The following is a 17,692-nucleotide window of genomic DNA, read 5'->3' as shown; positions in this document are numbered from 1 at the left end:
GAAATCACACATCAGAGAGGGGAAGTGGGTAGAAGAGGTTTCAATTCATATGAAATTCTAGAATCATGTCAAACACTTGATTATGGAATAATATTGAAATATATTGATATTTGAGAATACCTTGAACCCCTAATTTTCTGTCTCCATACATTTGGTAAATTGTGCTAAGTAGTGCCAGTTTAGGTTTCAGATTTAATTTCTAATCCCACTCCACTGCCACCCACTTGCCCTTTCTCACTAGGAGAATATTACTGACCTAATTTTTCATTTTCCCCAAATCAATGTAGGATATTCTTTGACATGGAGTAAATCAATTTCAGATTAAATTATTCTTATTAGATCTACGATGAAAATTATGAGTTACTTTCTCCTCTACAGAAAGAGAAACTTTCATTTTCCAATCACCTGTAGTTCCCTGGTCCTTTAAAAAAATATGTCCCTAATGAAACTAGATCCTTGAATAATTGCTTCCCTTTCATCCTACTTCTCTTCTGACATGGGGGAGAAGAAGTGAATCTCATCCATGACTGACAAGTTTTATTTTAAAGCCTTGTAAGTATTTTAATGGTTTGAAATCTTTATAAATTTCTGCAACAGTGCCTTTGGTAAGAGCATAAAGTGACAATTATTATTTGTTCTGGTCTGGATGAAGTGGTAGCTCTTATAGTAGCTAGAGACTCAGACTCTCACCATTCTGTATCTCATCTCTTCTCAGCCTGAGAAGATGAATTGGATCAGTAATAGCATCAAAGAATTCACCCTATTGGCTTCTGGACTTTGAGGGTCTCTTGTTCTTCCAGAGCCTCAGTGATAAACCCCATGCCCACATTTATACAAAAATCATCATCCTCGTCACATCTGTTTTTGAGAATTTTAAGGAGAGCTTCTTTGAAGTTCTGACTTTCACATATGGTTCTTATCTAATTGAGTGCCTATATAGGGTAATATGGAGCAGACCTGTGATTTCAATGACAAAACTCCAAGATGAGAAAATTCCCTCCTCCCAATGCAGGTGGAATTTTCTCTACAATCATGCTCTTCAGGTGTTGCCTATAGGATTGAAAATTTAGTAACTTACCCAGGTCACACAGTTAGGTATATATAGAGTCAAGTTTCGAATTCCTCCTTGCTTCAAAGACACTTCTATCATGCCTCCCTATCTAAATAGAATAAATAATTGCCCCGACCTGCGGGACAGAAAAGTGGGGTGTCGAGGAGGACCCAGCCTGAAAAGGAATGGGTGAGAATAAGGAGAGTGAGACCCAAGGATGGTGGATAAGGTCTGAGTTTATTTGAAAAAGGTACATGCTTATATTTTGTAGAGAAGGAACAAGGGGATTAGCTTAGGGGTGGAGTTGGTATGCCTTGGCCTGAGAGAAGGGATAGTCTGTGGTCTGTTTGTTCTTGATAATGGAGGGTGAGGCCTCTTTCCTTTATCTTGGCCCTTGGTATGCCTGGAATTTTGTTTGCTCCTTTTATCTTATCTGACAGGGGGCTTCTTGGCTCCTGGTATGTCTGGAATTTATTTGCTCTTTTTATGGGGGCTTCTTGGGCCCTGGCATGTCCCCCTTTTTTGTATTAAATTTATGGGCAGGATCCCTGTCTTAGGCTGTGCAACTTGTTTTTCATGCTTGGTATCCGTAACCAGGAGGGGACCTTAGTGAGGTCCTTGTTATCTCCTGTAGGATCTGATGTTCCCAAGTCATGGAGTCGCACTAAATCCCGTCATTGGGTATCACTGCAGCCCTTAGGGGGTGCCTTTCCTTGAGCAGATGCGTGCATACCAAGGTGGGCGAGGTGTAAGAGCAGCGAACCTCAAGGGTTCCATTTGGGGGTCCTCACAGGACCCTTGGCTTTTCAATTGGTGATATAAGACCAAAACTGGTTTTCCAAGGGCTGAGTCAATTTGGGATTTGATAAAGTTGGTCAGGCTCCTGAAGACCCATGGTCCAAAAGAAATTAGAGTTAGGAAGCCAATTAATGGGCCTAGAAAGCTTGGGAGCAGAGTAGAGAGCCAGGGGGATGTGGAAAACCAATTTTTATACCATGCCTCACCTTTCTTTCTTCCAGGCTATCCTTAACCCTTTGCAGACTGTCTTCTACCAGGCCAAGTTTATCCTTAAAAAAACAGCATTCTTCCTTTAGTGCCACGCAGAGCCCCCCCTGTTGTAAAAATAACAAATCAAGACCGCGTCTATTTTGTAATGCTACTTCAGCTAGAGAGGCAACAGAATCTTTTAGGTGTTCTAACCCTGCTTGAAATTCTGAGAGATCCTTATCAATAGCGGAGCTAAGCTGGGTGTACTGTGCATTGGAGGAGACTAAGGAGGCAATACCTGTACCAGAGCCAACAAACCCAAGTCCAATCAGGACCACGAGTGTAACTGCTGTCAGGGGTTCTCTTTTGTCTCTGATAAGGGTACCCCTTCCATGTTCCCAAAATTGGAGGAATTCCTCCGGGTAGTGGACAGTTAGGTGAGGAAAAAGGGAGACAAGGACACAATAGTCCTTTTTCTCAAGGAATTGTTTGGTGTCCACAAAGGTGGTTAGTCCTGATGAGCAGGCAAGATAGGTATTAGGAGGGGCTACAGCATATCTATAGGAAGTATTAATAAGGGTACTTTGGTTACATACTGTGTCTAGCTGAAGAGGGGGGGAGCATTTGCGGGCCAAGGAGAAAATTTCCCTGACCGGAGATTTTTGCAAGAGTGAGGCCTTGGGATTCCCCAGTGCCCCATCTGAGGTCATCTGTTCTGTTGGAGTGTGTGATGTTCCCGAATTGAGCAATACCTTCATAGAAAGGAGGGGAAGAGGAATAGCAGATCCAGCATTCTTCCAATGAAGAATTCTGTATCTGGGTCAAAGCTTGTACAGAGGCATTAATGAGGTGATCCAGTACCCAGTTCCTGTAGTCTCACAATCCCATCTTTACAATAGAAGTCCCCCATTCTACCACATTGTGGGGCTGATGAGCGATGGTATCCCGGGCAAACATAAAAGGAGAAGGTCCCAAGCCTCTCTTTTCTATCTTGAGAGCCACAGCCTGTCATGCGATCATCGGACCCCCATACTGTGTCCCAGCCACTGTTCCATTCAGATAATCGACAAAGATCTGGGTACAGGGGAAGCCAGGGTGTCATGGAGTCAACTTTCGAGGTACTCCAGATGCAGAATCCTTGAGCGTCTTCGACTGACCAAGTGTAGTTAAGTAGTTGGTATGAGCAGGACAGCGGAAGGAGCAGGATCTTTTATCTACAAGAGAGCACAGAGGGGGATTCCTCAGGGGGTTCCCTGGGTGGATTATGTGATTTTACTAGACGCTCGGGTAGCCATCTAGCATTTTGAGCTAATGAATCATAAATACAGGCATGTCCTTTACCCCAGATAAGGACTGGGTCAGGTCCTTGCCATTTGTTGGAGATGGGATCTCTCCACATAGCCTGTGCATAATTGTGTTCAGTAGTGGGATGCCAAAGGAGATCTGCTGCAGATTTGGCATTAGCATCAAGGGAGAGGAAATTGAGGACAAAGAGGGCATGGTTAAGAATGGTTTTAGCATTATTAATCTTGGGGTAGAGTGTCTCTGACCCTTTCTGTAATTTAGTAATCATGTTTTTGAGCGTTTGGTGGGCTCTTTCTACAATGCCCTGTCCTTGAGGGTTTTTCATCAGCTCCCTTAGAAGTTTTATAGGTAGTTGAAGCAATGGTTTGACAACAATCAAAAAAATCAGCCTTCCAGGTGAGGAACTGTCCTCGTGTAAGTACTGCCTGGATGACCCTGAGCCACTCGGAGGGGAGAAGATATCCCCCATGGGAGATGGCTGCTACTGCGGAGAGAGTAAAGGGGGCATTAGGCCCATAGGTCTTAACAGCTGTATGTAAGTCTTTCAAACTTTTGAAGTGGATTTTTCTATAATTTAGTGATTTTTGTTCCCCTAGACTATCTGCCACTTCCCTTTCATCTTCCCTGTTCCTATTCTCCTCTTCCTCTTCTCCTTTGCTATGGGAAGACTCGGGGGGCTCAGCCTCTCCTGCATCGGGGTCACTATCATCTTGGCGGGATCTTGTCATGACAGGGAGTGCCATCTGTTTTTTATAATTCATGGCAGCTCCTGCCTTATTGAGTGTGGTCATGTTAGGCCCCAGGGGCAGGAAGGCAGGGGCGGTTAGGTATGGAGGGGGAGCGGAGGCTAGGGGCCAGTCTGGGTTATTATATCTAGCGGCCTCTTCCTCAAGTTCTGCCTCATTGCCTGGGTCTGGAGGCTCTGAATCTGGGTCCGTTTCTGGACTGGACCGGAGATTCTTATTTCTGGTAAACACTGGGCAGGTTATGGGCTCCTCTGCTGGTGTTATCTCAGAAGGGAGAGGAGGATAGAGGGATTTGCTTGGGGGGATTTCAATAGCTGCTGAGGGAGATCTAGCTGGAGTTTTAGGGGGTTTCGCTTCCTCTTCTTTCAAAGACTTTATAGAGGCTGTATGCGAAAGAGGGCGAAGGCAGGACTCCACAACTGAAAGAAGCTGTTGTTTTGTGGGGTCCCCGGTGGCGCTTTCCACTATGTCTCTTATAAGACCCCAGTAAGAAAGGGCTGAAACAGGGACGGCATCGGGTCCTTCTATTTTCAATTTCTGATTAAGATCTCTTCCTACTTTCTGCCATTTGCCTGGGTAGATCTCAGGTCCTGTTACCAGAAACCACGGGCATACTTCATCTATAAAAAGGAAGAATCTAACAAGATCCTTTTTCTTTACTTTAACTCCCCTGTCTTTAAGTGCCAGTTTAAGGTCCCGTATAAAGACCTGTTCTTTAGACAGCTTGGAACCCATGAGAAAAGAATGAGGCAGACGTCACTTAACCTGTTCGTGGGGCTCTCCGGAGTGATTAGAGGGGGTCGCGACGATTCTTCTTTACGGGGTCTGCCTGGCGAGGGTCCGTGCCTCGAGGCGCACGTTGGGCGCCACGTGCCCCGACCCGCGGGACAGAAAAGTGGGGTGTCGAAGAGGACCCAGCATGAAAAGGAATGGGTGAGAATAAGGAGAGTGAGACCCAAGGATGGTGGATAAGGTCTGAGTTTATTTGAAAAAGGTACATGCTTATATTTTGTAGAGAAGGAACAAGGGGATTAGCTTAGGGGTGGAGTTGGTATGCCTTGGCCTGAGAGAAGGGATAGTCTGTGGTCTGTTTGTTCTTGATAATGGAGGGTGAGGCCTCTTTCCTTTATCTTGGCCCTTGGTATGCCTGGAATTTTGTTTGCTCCTTTTATCTTATCTGACAGGGGGCTTCTTGGCTCCTGGTATGTCTGGAATTTATTTGCTCTTTTTATGGGGGTTTCTTGGCCCCTGGCAAATAATAGGTACAATTTTATTTTCCTTTGGAATAATGAATGGATGATAGCTAATTTAAGAGGGGAACAAAATGGACTTTAATTGAAACAATAGTGTCTAATGGTAGGAGATTATACTTGAAAAAGGAGAGTATAATTTGAAGGGGACAGTACAATTAGACAAGTGGTAATGTTGGACTGTCTGTGACCTAAACAACTGAGAGTTGTGATCTGAAAGCATTCTGATATCTTCCTCTATTCTTCCAGCCTATTTGAGCTTTTGGAGAACTTAGGTCAGTATCAAACTGCTTCATTTTATGTTATTGTCATAGCTCTTTTCCCCTAGACTATCAAACTCATAAAAGAAGTCTAGATTCATTGCCTCACATTCTACTCACTTTTAAGCCCTATGTGAAACTTCCCTCTCAGGACTGCCAGAGAGTCAACAAATATACATTAAGCATTTACTATAAGTTGGTGATCTCTTTAATTGCTAAGTCCAGTGACTTTCTCTTAGTTCTCATCCTACTTGACTGGAACATTTGATCTATTTTTACCACTCCCATCTTTTTGGATTCTTTTTAATACTTGTGATTTTGTAAAATTGCTCCCTCCCTGATTCTCTTCCTACCTGAATTACAAGTTGTTTGTTAGATCATCACCCCTGTCCCATTCACTTTACTTGGCTGTGCCACAGAGCATTATTGTGGGTCCTCTTGTCTCTCTATATATACCTTCTCTTTTGTCATCTGTTCACTTTACTTCAATTATCATCTTTATGCAGATTTCAATATATTGTGCTTTTATATTTCTCCTGAGCTCCACTAGCTTCTCACTAGACATTTTCATATGGATATTTCATAGGGTTAGTCTTAACATGTTCAAAATGGAATTCTCTGTTTTCCCTTCCAAAGTCCACAATCTTCCAAATTTCCCTTTATCTTTAAGAATACCACCAGTTGCTAAATATGGCTAATTCCAATTACAAAATATCTCTCTAACCTATCCCCTCATCTCTACCCAGATATTGCCAAAGAACAAGTCCTTATCACCTCTGACATGAACTGTTATTATAGTATCCTATGAATCTCCTCTCAAGCCTATATCTTTTCCAGTCTAGTCTCACTAAAGCATAATTCCCCGCTGAAGACGCTTTGGTAGTTCAATATTGCTTCTAATGTAAAAAATAGACCCCTATTTGGCACATAAGACCTTGACTCCTACCTATATTTCCAGAACAAGTTCACATGACTTTCTCTCTATTTCAGGCAAATTGGCCTATTCATTTGTGTGCCTGTGAACAAATTATTTCCCATGCCTGGGATGCTCTCCCAGTCAACACATGGATCAATTTAAGATCTTTTATAGGGTTTCTTTCCTGAGTCTTCCAATTATTAACTGATATGAGTAAATGTTGTTTCTCTCAAGTAGAATATAAGTTTCGTGTTTCTTTTCTTATTTCCAGGCCCTGACATATAGTAGGTATTTATAAAAAATATTTGTTTAACTGAGTTGTAGATGAGGAAACCTAGGATCAGAAAAACTCATCAGCATGCCTGAGGTGATACAGTTAGCTCTTAGAGTGTCTGGGATTAGAACCTAGATCTTTCTAATTTTTGTTATTAGACCTTGCTGCCTTAGATTCAATAAAGTTCCCAAATCTTTAAAAAAAAAGGGGGGGTGCCTAGGTGGCTCAAGGGATAGAGCACCAGCCCTAGAGTCAGGCATACCTGAGTTCAAATCTGACCTCAGATACTTAATAATTGCCTAGCTGTGTGGTCTTGGGAAAGCCACTTACTCCATTTGCCTTGCAAAAACCTAAAAAAAGATGAGCAGGATGCTCTCTAAAAAACCCAGAAAGATTCGGGCAGCTAGGAGCCACAGTGGATAGAGCACCGGCCCTGGAATCAGGAGTACCTGAGTTCAAATCCAGCCTCAGATACTTAATAATTGCCTAGCTGTGTGACCTTGGGCAAGTCACTTAACCCCATTGTCTAAAATTTTAAAAAAAGTAAAAAATAAACAAGCAAACAAATAAATAAACATATACAGAAAGAATTCTATGAGCTGATGGAAAGTGAAATGTACTGTGTACAAAGTAACAGCAATATTTTAAGATGATCAGCTGTGAATGTCTTAACTATTCCCAGATCCAAGACAATTCTGAAGGACTTTTGATAAAAAATGCAGACCATCCCCAGAAAAAAAAAACTTATGAAGTCTGAATACAGATTGAAGCATCATTTTTAACTTTATTTTTCTTGAGGGCTTTGATCTCCATTTTTTCTTACAACATGACAATTATTGACATATTTTACATGACAACGTAAGTATGACCTTTATTAAAATGTGTGACTTTTCATTAAGAGTGAGGAGTGATAAAAGTGGAAGGGAGAAAATTTTAAACCCAAAGTGTTAAAAAAAAAAGAATGTTAAAAATGTTTTTACATGTAACTGGGAACAAATAAACTAATAGTTTATAGAAACATAGTTTTGGAATGGATCTTAGAGTCTATCTACTCCAAGTTGATTGCCATATTTGGGAAAATTTTTCCTCCAGTGGACATATGAAATGTAAACTCTCAGCCATGATTGATTGCCTTTGGTCTGAGGGAGATTTGACTAAATGACAATCATTTTATTAAGATGCCAAAATTATTAACATAATGACTAAAATCCTCAGAAATTATGTCTCTCAAACTTTCCAATGTCATGACCCTGGAACTCTTATCTCCTCACTATGCCATGACCCTAGCATCGTTCATTCCTTCCTTTTCTAAACTGAAAGGGGAGAGCTGGGCAGAAGAGAACTCCTCCAGATCTTTTATTTTAAAAGGATGTCTGGCACAGCCATCATTTCTGACCCAACTGAATTCCACAGGATTTCATCATTTTCCCTTTGTAAGTACTTTCTCTCCTATTTTTCATCTTTTATTTTTTTAAAAATATAGTATTTCCCCTTTAGTCTGTGTCCTTCTTGAGGACAGGAGCTGGTTTTTGCCTTTCTTTGTGACCTTTGTGAGCACAGGGCCTAGGACATATTAGACATAATTAATGTGGGTCTGTTTTTTAATTCTCTTGTGAGTGTCTCTGGCATATACTCTTAAATAGATTAACTATTACAGTTGAAAGGGAACCAGGATGATCTCATCAGAAACCCACCCTTCTCAGGATGAGGAAACTGGGACCCAGAAACGTGAAGTGATTTTCTTCAAATGGGTCATAATTTAATTTTTATTAAGGAATAAATTTATTGAAGACTTGTTTAGATGCATTTTTTATGTTATAGTCAGGAAACAAGTGGTGATTAATTACCGACAGAAAACAGTTGAACCATCCTGAGAATCAGTATTGTTGAAGACACTGTTCCTTTTATTAAAAAAAAATGTATAGTCTCATTGTTTTGGCAAATTCAAGAATGAACTGGCTTTATCTATAAGGAGGGATTTCTTTATTAGTTGGTTTTTTTACTCCTATTCAATTTTAATTCACTCTATTTGGTCCCATGTTCTAACCAGTCAGATCTTTTTAAATCCTGATTGTCAGGAGATTGGTAAGCTAGCCATCATTCCTAGTACTGTATCTTTGATACAATACTATATTGTATACTTGAAAATGAATTCCTATGACTCTGGGAAGGGTGTCCTTTATTCGGGAAAAAAGAGGCACTTTTGGGATCATTTCATTTATACAGTAGGAGTTTTATAAAAAGAGGATCTTGAGTATTGTCCCATTAAGACCACAGTAGGGTCTCCAAAGAACAAGAATGATTACCATGCCTATTCTGTGCTGCCACAAATGGAGGCAATGAAATAGAGGGATATTGCCGAAAATTCCAGAGTTACAGTAGGTGGAAAATGACCTTACAATTTAAATCCTTGCAGTGTTTAACACTTGATGCAAAACTTTTCTCAGGGCTGATTTGACATCCTTGTTCCGTAGACTATATATCAAAGGATTCAGTGAAGGGGTGACAATATTATTCAGCACCTGGATCACAGAACCCAACCAAGGAGTAGAAGCAGGTCCAAGATAAATAAGAATTACAGGTCCATAGAACAAGAGGATGGAGGTCAGGTGGGCACTGCAGGTAGAAAAGGCTCGGCGCCTACCCTGTGCAGAGCGGATTTTCAATATGGAGACCACTATGCGAATGTAGGAAATAAAAATAAATAGGAAACATATAAGAGGCATAAGGCCAACATTGGTGAAACTCACCATCTGGGCAAGAGAGATATCTGCACAAGCCAAGGGCAACACAATGGGGATATCACAGAAGAAATAGTTTACCTCATTAGGACCACAGTAGGGCAATCTGAAAGTGAGAAATGTAAGGATAGTTGAATGAAGACAGCCTCCCAACCAGGTGCCTATGGTTAGGACAACACACACCTTATGGTTCATAATGACTTTATACCTCAGTGGGTGGCAAATGGCTACAAAGCGGTCATACGCCATCACAGTATAGAGGAAACACTCTGTCCCTCCCAAGCAATGATAGAAGAATATCTGGGATTCACAGCCCTGAAATGAGATGGCATGGCTGTTTCCATTGAGGTAGAGCAACATTTTAGGAGAACTTACTGAAGGAAAAAATATGTCAAACACAGAGAGGTTTACCAGGAAGAAATACATGGGGGTATGAAGCTGGGAAGAAGAAATGATGGCCATGAGGATCAGCAGGTTCCCCAGCAGGGTGAAGAGATAGAATGTCAGAAATAGGATAAAGAGCTCAGTCTCCAGGCCCTCAGTGTGGGGTATTCCCAAAAGAATGAACTCTGCTACCACTGATTGATTCTTCATCTCTCCATGAAGTTGTATCCTAAGAGAATAAGAATAATTACTTAAAATACCAAAAATAACAGCTCAGGTAAATTGTTTCCTCCCAAATCAGAAAAGTTAGGATATTAAATGTTTTTATGCTATAATAATTTCAAAATTTAAAGTCCACAAATTTAAAAAGAAATCACTTGAAAGTCTGATTATTTAAATTTATTTTCATTGATTTTTATTAGGTTTCTATAGAAAATTTTTATTTTAATTTTAACAAGACAAAGATTCTTGTTATTGTGAATTGCTTGCAAGGCAATATCTGGTTGATAACTTTCTCAGTCTGGTAGATTGGTAGAGAGAGTGCTGTTGCTTGGTCATCTCATTCACCTGATGTATCTCCATTAGACATTTCCTTTATATATCATGACAACTGTTGGATATACATTTAAATATCGTTTTTGGATAATCTAAATGCAAAGAATATGAATGCAATTCTTTCAGTCACTGAGTGCTCCTGATGAAAATATTTATAAATTCATAAATTAACTGAAATAATATATAACTCAAAGTGATGGTCAGGTTGAATTTTAAGAAAAACTTATTATTAGTTCAAAAATTTAGTTAATCTCAAATGCTGGTCATTTTTGGCAAGTTTTTATATATGTCTGACAGGGTGTTCTAAATATGATATTTACTAGTTGACTGGTCCCAAATAGTTCATTAATCTTCTTTGGCTCTCAATGCACTCATCTGTAAAATTATGGTAATAGTAGCACTACTTATTTCATGGTTTTTCCTCTCAATAAAATTAGATTAATTTTGTGAGAATATTGATTTTTTTAATCTTAAAGACACCTATATTAATACATTATAGATTAAAAGTCTAAGATCATCCAGTTCAACTCCCTCATTCTCTGGAAGCAGTTATGCACTGAAGATAACACAAAGGAGCCCATTGTTAAATTTTCACTGTAAACATTTATGCATCTAAATAAATAAAATGTTACAAATCAAGGCTTTTTTTATTGCATTGCTCATTATACCTAGATCAAAGAAAGTGAAGAAAAATGTTAAAGATCAGATTAAATTTAGAAGAGTTTCAAGTGTTTTGGACAGTCATTTGCTATAAATATCTACCAACATACTCCTGTTTGAGATCCACATTTAATTTGTGAGGTTCCATGTGGTAAAGGGGAAAGCCCAGTAAACTTGATGTCCAAGAGGAAGTAGCTTGTTTAGCATCACAAAGTCAGCATTTGAACTCAGAATTTGTACATTTAATGTAATTTCCACTGTAACACTTTGTATCTTAGAAAAAAATGTTCGTTATTATTCCTAATAGAGGATTAAATGACACTATAGGAAATAAGTGAGAAAAAACATTTGGAGGCTAGGACTCTGTTCTTAAATTCCTTTCAAAATCTAAAATAATTTTATGATTTTCAGCAAATCTTACTTAATTATACACATACACACAGACATATAATTACTGCTTGGTGATTTCAGTCATATATACATATATATATATATATATATATATATATATATATATCATATTCTTGGTCTTTTCCCCTTTTCTGTTCAAGTGTGCTCAAAGACATAAAGTTATTTTGTTAGAGAACAGAGAAAAAACATAGCCAATACTCATACACCACAAAAATGACATAATATATTTGGGAATCAAACAGTATATGCTGATATTGTATGTTAGTCTGCATTATCCTCAGCACCATTCTGGTTTATAATCATGGATAACTAAGAGCTGACAATTCTTTTCCATCTGTCAACTGATTTTTTAAAAAATAATTTTAGATCTAGAGAAGCATAAATATTTTAAATAGATGATAGATATATCACTTTATTTTATTAGCAGTGTACTTGTCCTCCCCACTGCAAGTTTTGCTGTTCAATAGTCAAAGGGATTTAAATATGTCAAGCATCAGACAGTGATTTAAGTTATCTTCTTCTAAATCTACCATTCCTTTTTTCTTCATTAGAGAAGTTCTCCCTGGTCAGTTAGTATTCTTCTTCCAACATTCGTCAAATTATTGTTTTAGAAAAAGAACTAAAAATCCCATGCAGGATATTATACTGTTTGCTTTCTCAGTGGGAAAAAAAGAAGAACGAGAGAGAGAGAGAGAGAGAGAGAGAGAGAGAGAGAGAGAGAGAGAGAGAGAATTTAGAATTGGAAATTTACAAAATTAAATGTTAAAAATGAAATAAGCATAAATAAAAAAGAACCCACCATATCAAGATAGAGTGATAAGGTTAAATAGGATATCTCTCCCATGGGTGTGTACATTTTAACATGGGCAATAGTTTAAAAGATATAATCTCTGACTGAATTTTTAAAAATTACCATTTTGAATTTTGGGGGTAGGCAAGGTACCTAGAACCTCTAATCTATACCACTGCCTCTGACTTTATTTTTAAAAAAATCTAGCTTAGTTTATATTAAAATAATTAAAACTTGGGAGATAATGCTGTTGGCACAGTGGATAGATTACAGACCCTGGAATCAGGAGACCCTGAGTACAAATATTACTAGCTGTGTGACCTTGGGCAAGTCACTAACCCCATTGCGTCATATAACCTGGGGGGGGGGACCAAAACAAAAAGGACTAGGTAGAGGACAAAAGGAAGACCTTTTCTCCATTTCAAGAAACATTCAAAAAGCCAGATTAGTACACCAAATATGGATCATGTCAATCAACAACAAACTTGTGCATGGGTTGGGTGGGACAGGGGAGTAAACAAATGCCAAAAACAAACAAAGTCAATTGTTGCATTTGGAATCAGAGGGTTTGGATACAAATCAACCTCTGCTTCCCCCATCTGAAAAGTAAAGGAATTAATGTTAATGATTTATATATAAATCCTTTAAATTTCAATCCAAAAATTCTACAAGAGAATGATCAAAGTCAGTTTTTATATGTATGAGTTTGGGGAGAAGAGGAAGAGAAAATGAGAGAAACAGAGAAAAGGAGGAAGGAAGCAACAGAGAGACAGAGACAGAGAAGGAGAATTGAGCTGAATCTGATGTTCTTTGGAAGTTGGCAGTCTCTACTTACACCTAAATGACCTCTCTTATTGCAACCAGGCTAAAACAACAGAAAGTTGCAGGTTTGGGGGCAGGACCTCTTAGCAGAATTGTAAAACTGTCTAAAAATTCCTTAGATATCCTCAACTCCTATTTATTAGCCCTGTCTAGTCCTGTCCCATCACTGAAAACACAATCCTACATTCAGGAAAGCATCTGAAATGTGGTTATAAGGGAGAAAATAGTTTTTTTAGTTCAACCTAAAAATAAGTTAAATTTGTCTAGTGATTAAATAGAATACTTCAAAAAGACAGTGAAAAACAAATCTATAATCACTTAAGCAGAGGCATTAAACACTGCACGACCACTGGTCTAGTGCAATAGGGAGGGATGGGATTCTCATATATAGCATATGGAATACTATTAAACTTTGAGATTTGTTAATCATCTTGCAAAAGGAACTTAAAATTTAATTTGGACCAAGTTCCCTTAATAAATCCTGTCTATCTGTCTAAGATAATTTACACCAAGTTATAGATTATCTTGCTCAAATCTTGGGACAAGATTAACCCTTAAGTAAAGATCTGAAAAGGAATCCTTAAATTCATAGTTCAGGTGACAATATTATAGGGTTCCCTGGAGGTCCTATTCAGGTCTTGGACCTGTTTTTAGAAACTTGGTTCCTGACTTGTCCAAGTGGTTTCTTCCCTCCAGTTTACAAAATTTTGATTTTTTCCCATTGTCTAAATCCCAACATTGTAACTTGCTAATAATTAAGTTTTGAACATGCTAGAGTTTTATTTTGGTTTTACCTGTCCTCCAAAGAAATATAGCTGAGACCCTACTATAGCCTTTTCCTCTGCTAATTATCATTGTTTTCTGGCTTTCCATGTCTAGTTACTGATGTATTACTTTGAAATTTGATTTTTCCCACTCACTTCCCTCACTAGGCTTCTCTGACATGGGCTGTCTATTTCTGTCATTATTTCTGACATTTTACCAAATTTCTACTAAGATTATCCTGTCCCATTTTCTATGGTCTAGATCATCAATTTGGAGTACTAATATTTTTCCCATAAGGAAAATTGAACTAGATACATACCTAAGATAACTTCCCACTTTAAATTCTATAGTTATCAAGTCATTTGTAAATTAGTATGAATTAATAACAGTCTTGACAATCTTGAGAGGCATTTGCATCTTAGCTTTTCATGTATGACTGCATCCCAATTAAAGGGAGCTCTATGATAAACTGGCAGTAATATTTGATAAAGTGGGAGATTTTCCAAGGAATTCTGTCCATACTGAGGCCTATGGATCACCATACCTACTCTTTCCTTAAAATTCTCCTTTATTCTCTTCCAAATTTCTTTTGGATGGTCTGAACTATTTGGGAGAGTATAATACACGCTTGCTTAAATAAAGATCAAACTGGAATATGGTACATTATACACAGCTATGTTTAGATAGTAAACTTGTAATGTATTTTGTAGTTGTTTTTACTCAATAAGTATTTCATTAATAAACCAATGAGACTTCGTTGCTTTGCTACATCCCTGATTTTCTTTCTTCTACTAAGTGGGATTCACAAGAAGATAAAGGGGAAAAAAAAGAGGAAATAAAGGGAAGTGAGAGAAACATTGAGAACATCAAATACTCACATGACTTGAGCAAGAACATCTCTTTTATAGATTGAGAGAATGTTTCTGACCTTTCTACAAATTTTCTTGGATGAACAATGAACCCCTTTAGTTCTGACCTGACCCTGCTAAGTTGCCATGGAGGTGAGGTTGGACTCTGTAGGGAAGAAATTTTATTATCTCTCTTTGTAGTCAAGGATATAGTCAGATTACAAGACCCAGACTTAACTGTGCTTCTCTGCCTTGTTGTAGCTTCCTCCCAGACTTCAGGAGCCTCAGTATTCTCCCCATCCAAGAGTTTAAATGACCTTGGTGTCCCTTTGGAACTAATTCTCTGTTCCACCCCCAAACTCTGTAGAGATCCTCATGAGCAGAGGGAACAGCAATTAGTCTAAAAGCTTATACCTATTCTTAACACAGTTCTAATGATATGGTGAAGTGGAACATTTTATCAAATGCTGTTTTCCCAACACGTGTTCAGTGAATTTTGGGGAAACATCCTTCTCAGATAAAGTAACCTCGAACTCAGAGAACAAAGAAAAAAGAATTTAGAGCGGTGAAGTGAATGTAAGGCTTGACCTAGAGTCAGAATGATCTGGGTTCAAAATTGACTTCAGACACTTACTATCTGTGTGATACAGGACAAGTTTACTTAATCCTGTTTCCTCATCTGCAAAATGAGCTGGAGAAGGAAATGGCAATCTGTTCCAGTACCTTTACCAAGAAAACCATAAAAGAGGTCACAAAGAGTCAGACAAAACAGAAACAAATGAATAAAAACAACAAATAAGAACTCTCAACCTATATTTTATTCCCCTCCTTACTAATGACATATTGATGAGCTTCACTGATTCTGTCTTCAAGGAGTCCTCAACTATATTTGAAATTTACTGCCAATATAAGATATTTCAATAATACTGATCAGGGACAAATTAATTTTTTCCATAGGAACAAATCTGATTTTTGATAATTCTTTTGACCTCAAGTGTTGCCTTCTCCCTCATTTCCATTCTAAAGTATGATTTTTGTTAATTGGTAGGGTATCTAATTGGGCTTAAAAAACTATAAAAATCCAAAGTGTGCCCTAAGTACTACCACTATCCAAAGAGATGTTATTTAGTACTCTAACACATTTATTTTTCTTTCAATCTGGCTACTCACTTTTTGACTCCCAGTCTTGATAGTGGGTAAGATTATTCCTGAGTTCTCAAGGAATCCAGAACAGAAAATTCTTATAATATGTTTATCCTATAATAATAACTTAGATTATTTCCCCCACAATATTTGCATGTAAAAGAAACAAATTTTCCATTCAAATAGGCATTGAAATAAATTTTTTTGACCTTTGCATTTTGCTGTCCTAAAGAATTCAATGTTATCTGACAAGTTCACCAGTTCATTCTACACCTTGCAATTCCAAATATTTCTAATCACGTTTTTCCTTCATTTTTGAATAAGAGCATGACATCAGGGAGGTGATGCTATGACAAGAACATAAACTGAATTTGAGTGAGGGGATGCTGTGCTAAGATACCAGTCTCCTCATTTTCTCCTCCAATGGGTCCAATGGTCAGATATGGCGATGGCCCTGGATGAGAGGCAGTCAGGGTTAAATGACTTGCCTAAGGTCACACAGCTAATAAGAGGCAAATGTCTAAGGCTGGAATTCAAGAACAGTACTCTATTCACTATGCCAACTAGCAGCCCTCAGATATTTTAAAAATATCATTGCAAATCATGAATCCATTTTGATTTTATCTTGGAATATATATATATATATATATATACATATATATATATATATGTATATATATATATATATATATATATATATATGACATTGGTCTGAACTTAGTTTCTTCCATATGCTTTTGTTTAGCAGTTTTCTTCCAATAATAACTCTTTTTCCAAAAAGTAAAAGTCTTTGGGCTTCTCATATATTACATTACTATGGTCATTTACTATAATGTAATATATACCCAATCTATTCCATTGATCCACCATTCTGTTTCTTATTTAGTACCAGATTGTTTGAGATATGGTATAACTTTACCATCTTCCTTCACATTTTTTATTGATTCTCTTGATATTCTTGATCTTTTGCTCTTCCAGATGAATTTTATTGCTATTTTTTCAAGCTATATAAAATATTTTTGATATTTTTATCAATTTGGAACTGAATAAGAAAAATTCAAATCCATTATCATTTTTATTATATTGACTTAGGCTACCCATGAATAATTAATATTTTCCCATTTGCTTAGATCTGACTTTATTTGCATAAAAATATTTTGTGGTTGTGTTTCTATAGTTTCTAAGTTTGTCATGACAAGTATTTTATATAGTCCATAGTTGTTTTAAATAAAATTTCTCTTTTTATCTCTTGCTGTTGGTAATATTTATAAATTATGATGTTTAATTTGTATCAGTTAAAGTTGATAATTATATCAAGTAGTTTTTTAGTTGATTCTTTAGCATTTTAAAGGGTGACATCATAAGTAAATTAGGAGAGCATGGAATAACTTATTTATCCAGATCTACGAATAAGAAAGGAATTCAGGATCAAATAAAATATACAAAGGATTACAAAATGTAAAATAGATAATCTTGATTATACAAAATTTTAAAGAATTTGCTTATTTTTGCAAGACAATGGAGTTAAGAGACTTCTCCAAGGCCACAAAGGTAATTATTAAGTGTCTGAGGCAGGATTTGAACTCAGGCCCTCCTGATTCCAGAGCCAGTGTTCTATCCAATGTGCCACCTAATTGCCCCTAAAAAGATTTTTAAAAAGCATAACAATTGCAATAAAAATTAAAAGGAAAGCAGAGAACTGACAGAAATTTTTTACAACAATATTCTTTGATAAATATTTTGTTTCTCAATTGTGTAAGTTACTGCTCAGTTAAGTAAGTAGA

General features: G+C 37.5%; 2 protein-coding genes across 3 annotated transcripts in view; one reads left to right on the top strand and one right to left on the bottom strand.

The window, feature by feature from the left end:
- LOC141507565 (von Willebrand factor A domain-containing protein 5A-like) overlaps window positions 1–17,692 on the top strand; it is a 156,653-nt gene that overhangs the window by 94,339 nt on the left and 44,622 nt on the right. The window lies entirely within an intron of this gene.
- LOC141507567 (olfactory receptor 10D1B-like) lies at window positions 4,329–10,124 on the bottom strand. 2 transcript variants are annotated; one of them, XM_074215348.1, is made up of 2 exons: window positions 9,214–10,124; window positions 4,329–4,661 (listed from the first exon to the last, which is right to left on the bottom strand). In XM_074215348.1, exons 1-2 carry the CDS (start codon window positions 10,122–10,124, stop codon window positions 4,631–4,633), a joined length of 942 nt encoding a protein of 313 aa, XP_074071449.1. In that variant the 3' UTR covers window positions 4,329–4,630. The 2 variants fall into 2 exon arrangements, with proteins under 2 accessions (XP_074071449.1, XP_074071448.1); XM_074215347.1 differs by lacking the exon at window positions 4,329–4,661 and having other exon boundaries at window positions 9,192–10,124.

Source organism: Macrotis lagotis, chromosome 1 (genome assembly GCF_037893015.1).
Source record: "Macrotis lagotis isolate mMagLag1 chromosome 1, bilby.v1.9.chrom.fasta, whole genome shotgun sequence".
In the NCBI taxonomy this organism is placed as follows: domain Eukaryota; kingdom Metazoa; phylum Chordata; class Mammalia; order Peramelemorphia; family Peramelidae; genus Macrotis; species Macrotis lagotis.
Note: the sequence above shows the minus strand (reverse complement) of the source record. Positions and strands in the feature narration are given on the sequence as shown.

Excerpts from the sequence above, each read along its gene's own strand:
- LOC141507567 (XM_074215348.1), bottom strand. The coding sequence starts at position 10,124 with ATGAAGAATCAATCAGTGGTAGCAGAGTTCATTCTTTTGGGAATACCC. Across the intron at positions 4,662-9,213 it reads AGAAAAGTTTTGCATCAAGT|GCAAATGGCAGAAAGTAGGA; the intron begins GTTAAACACTGC and ends AGATCTACCCAG.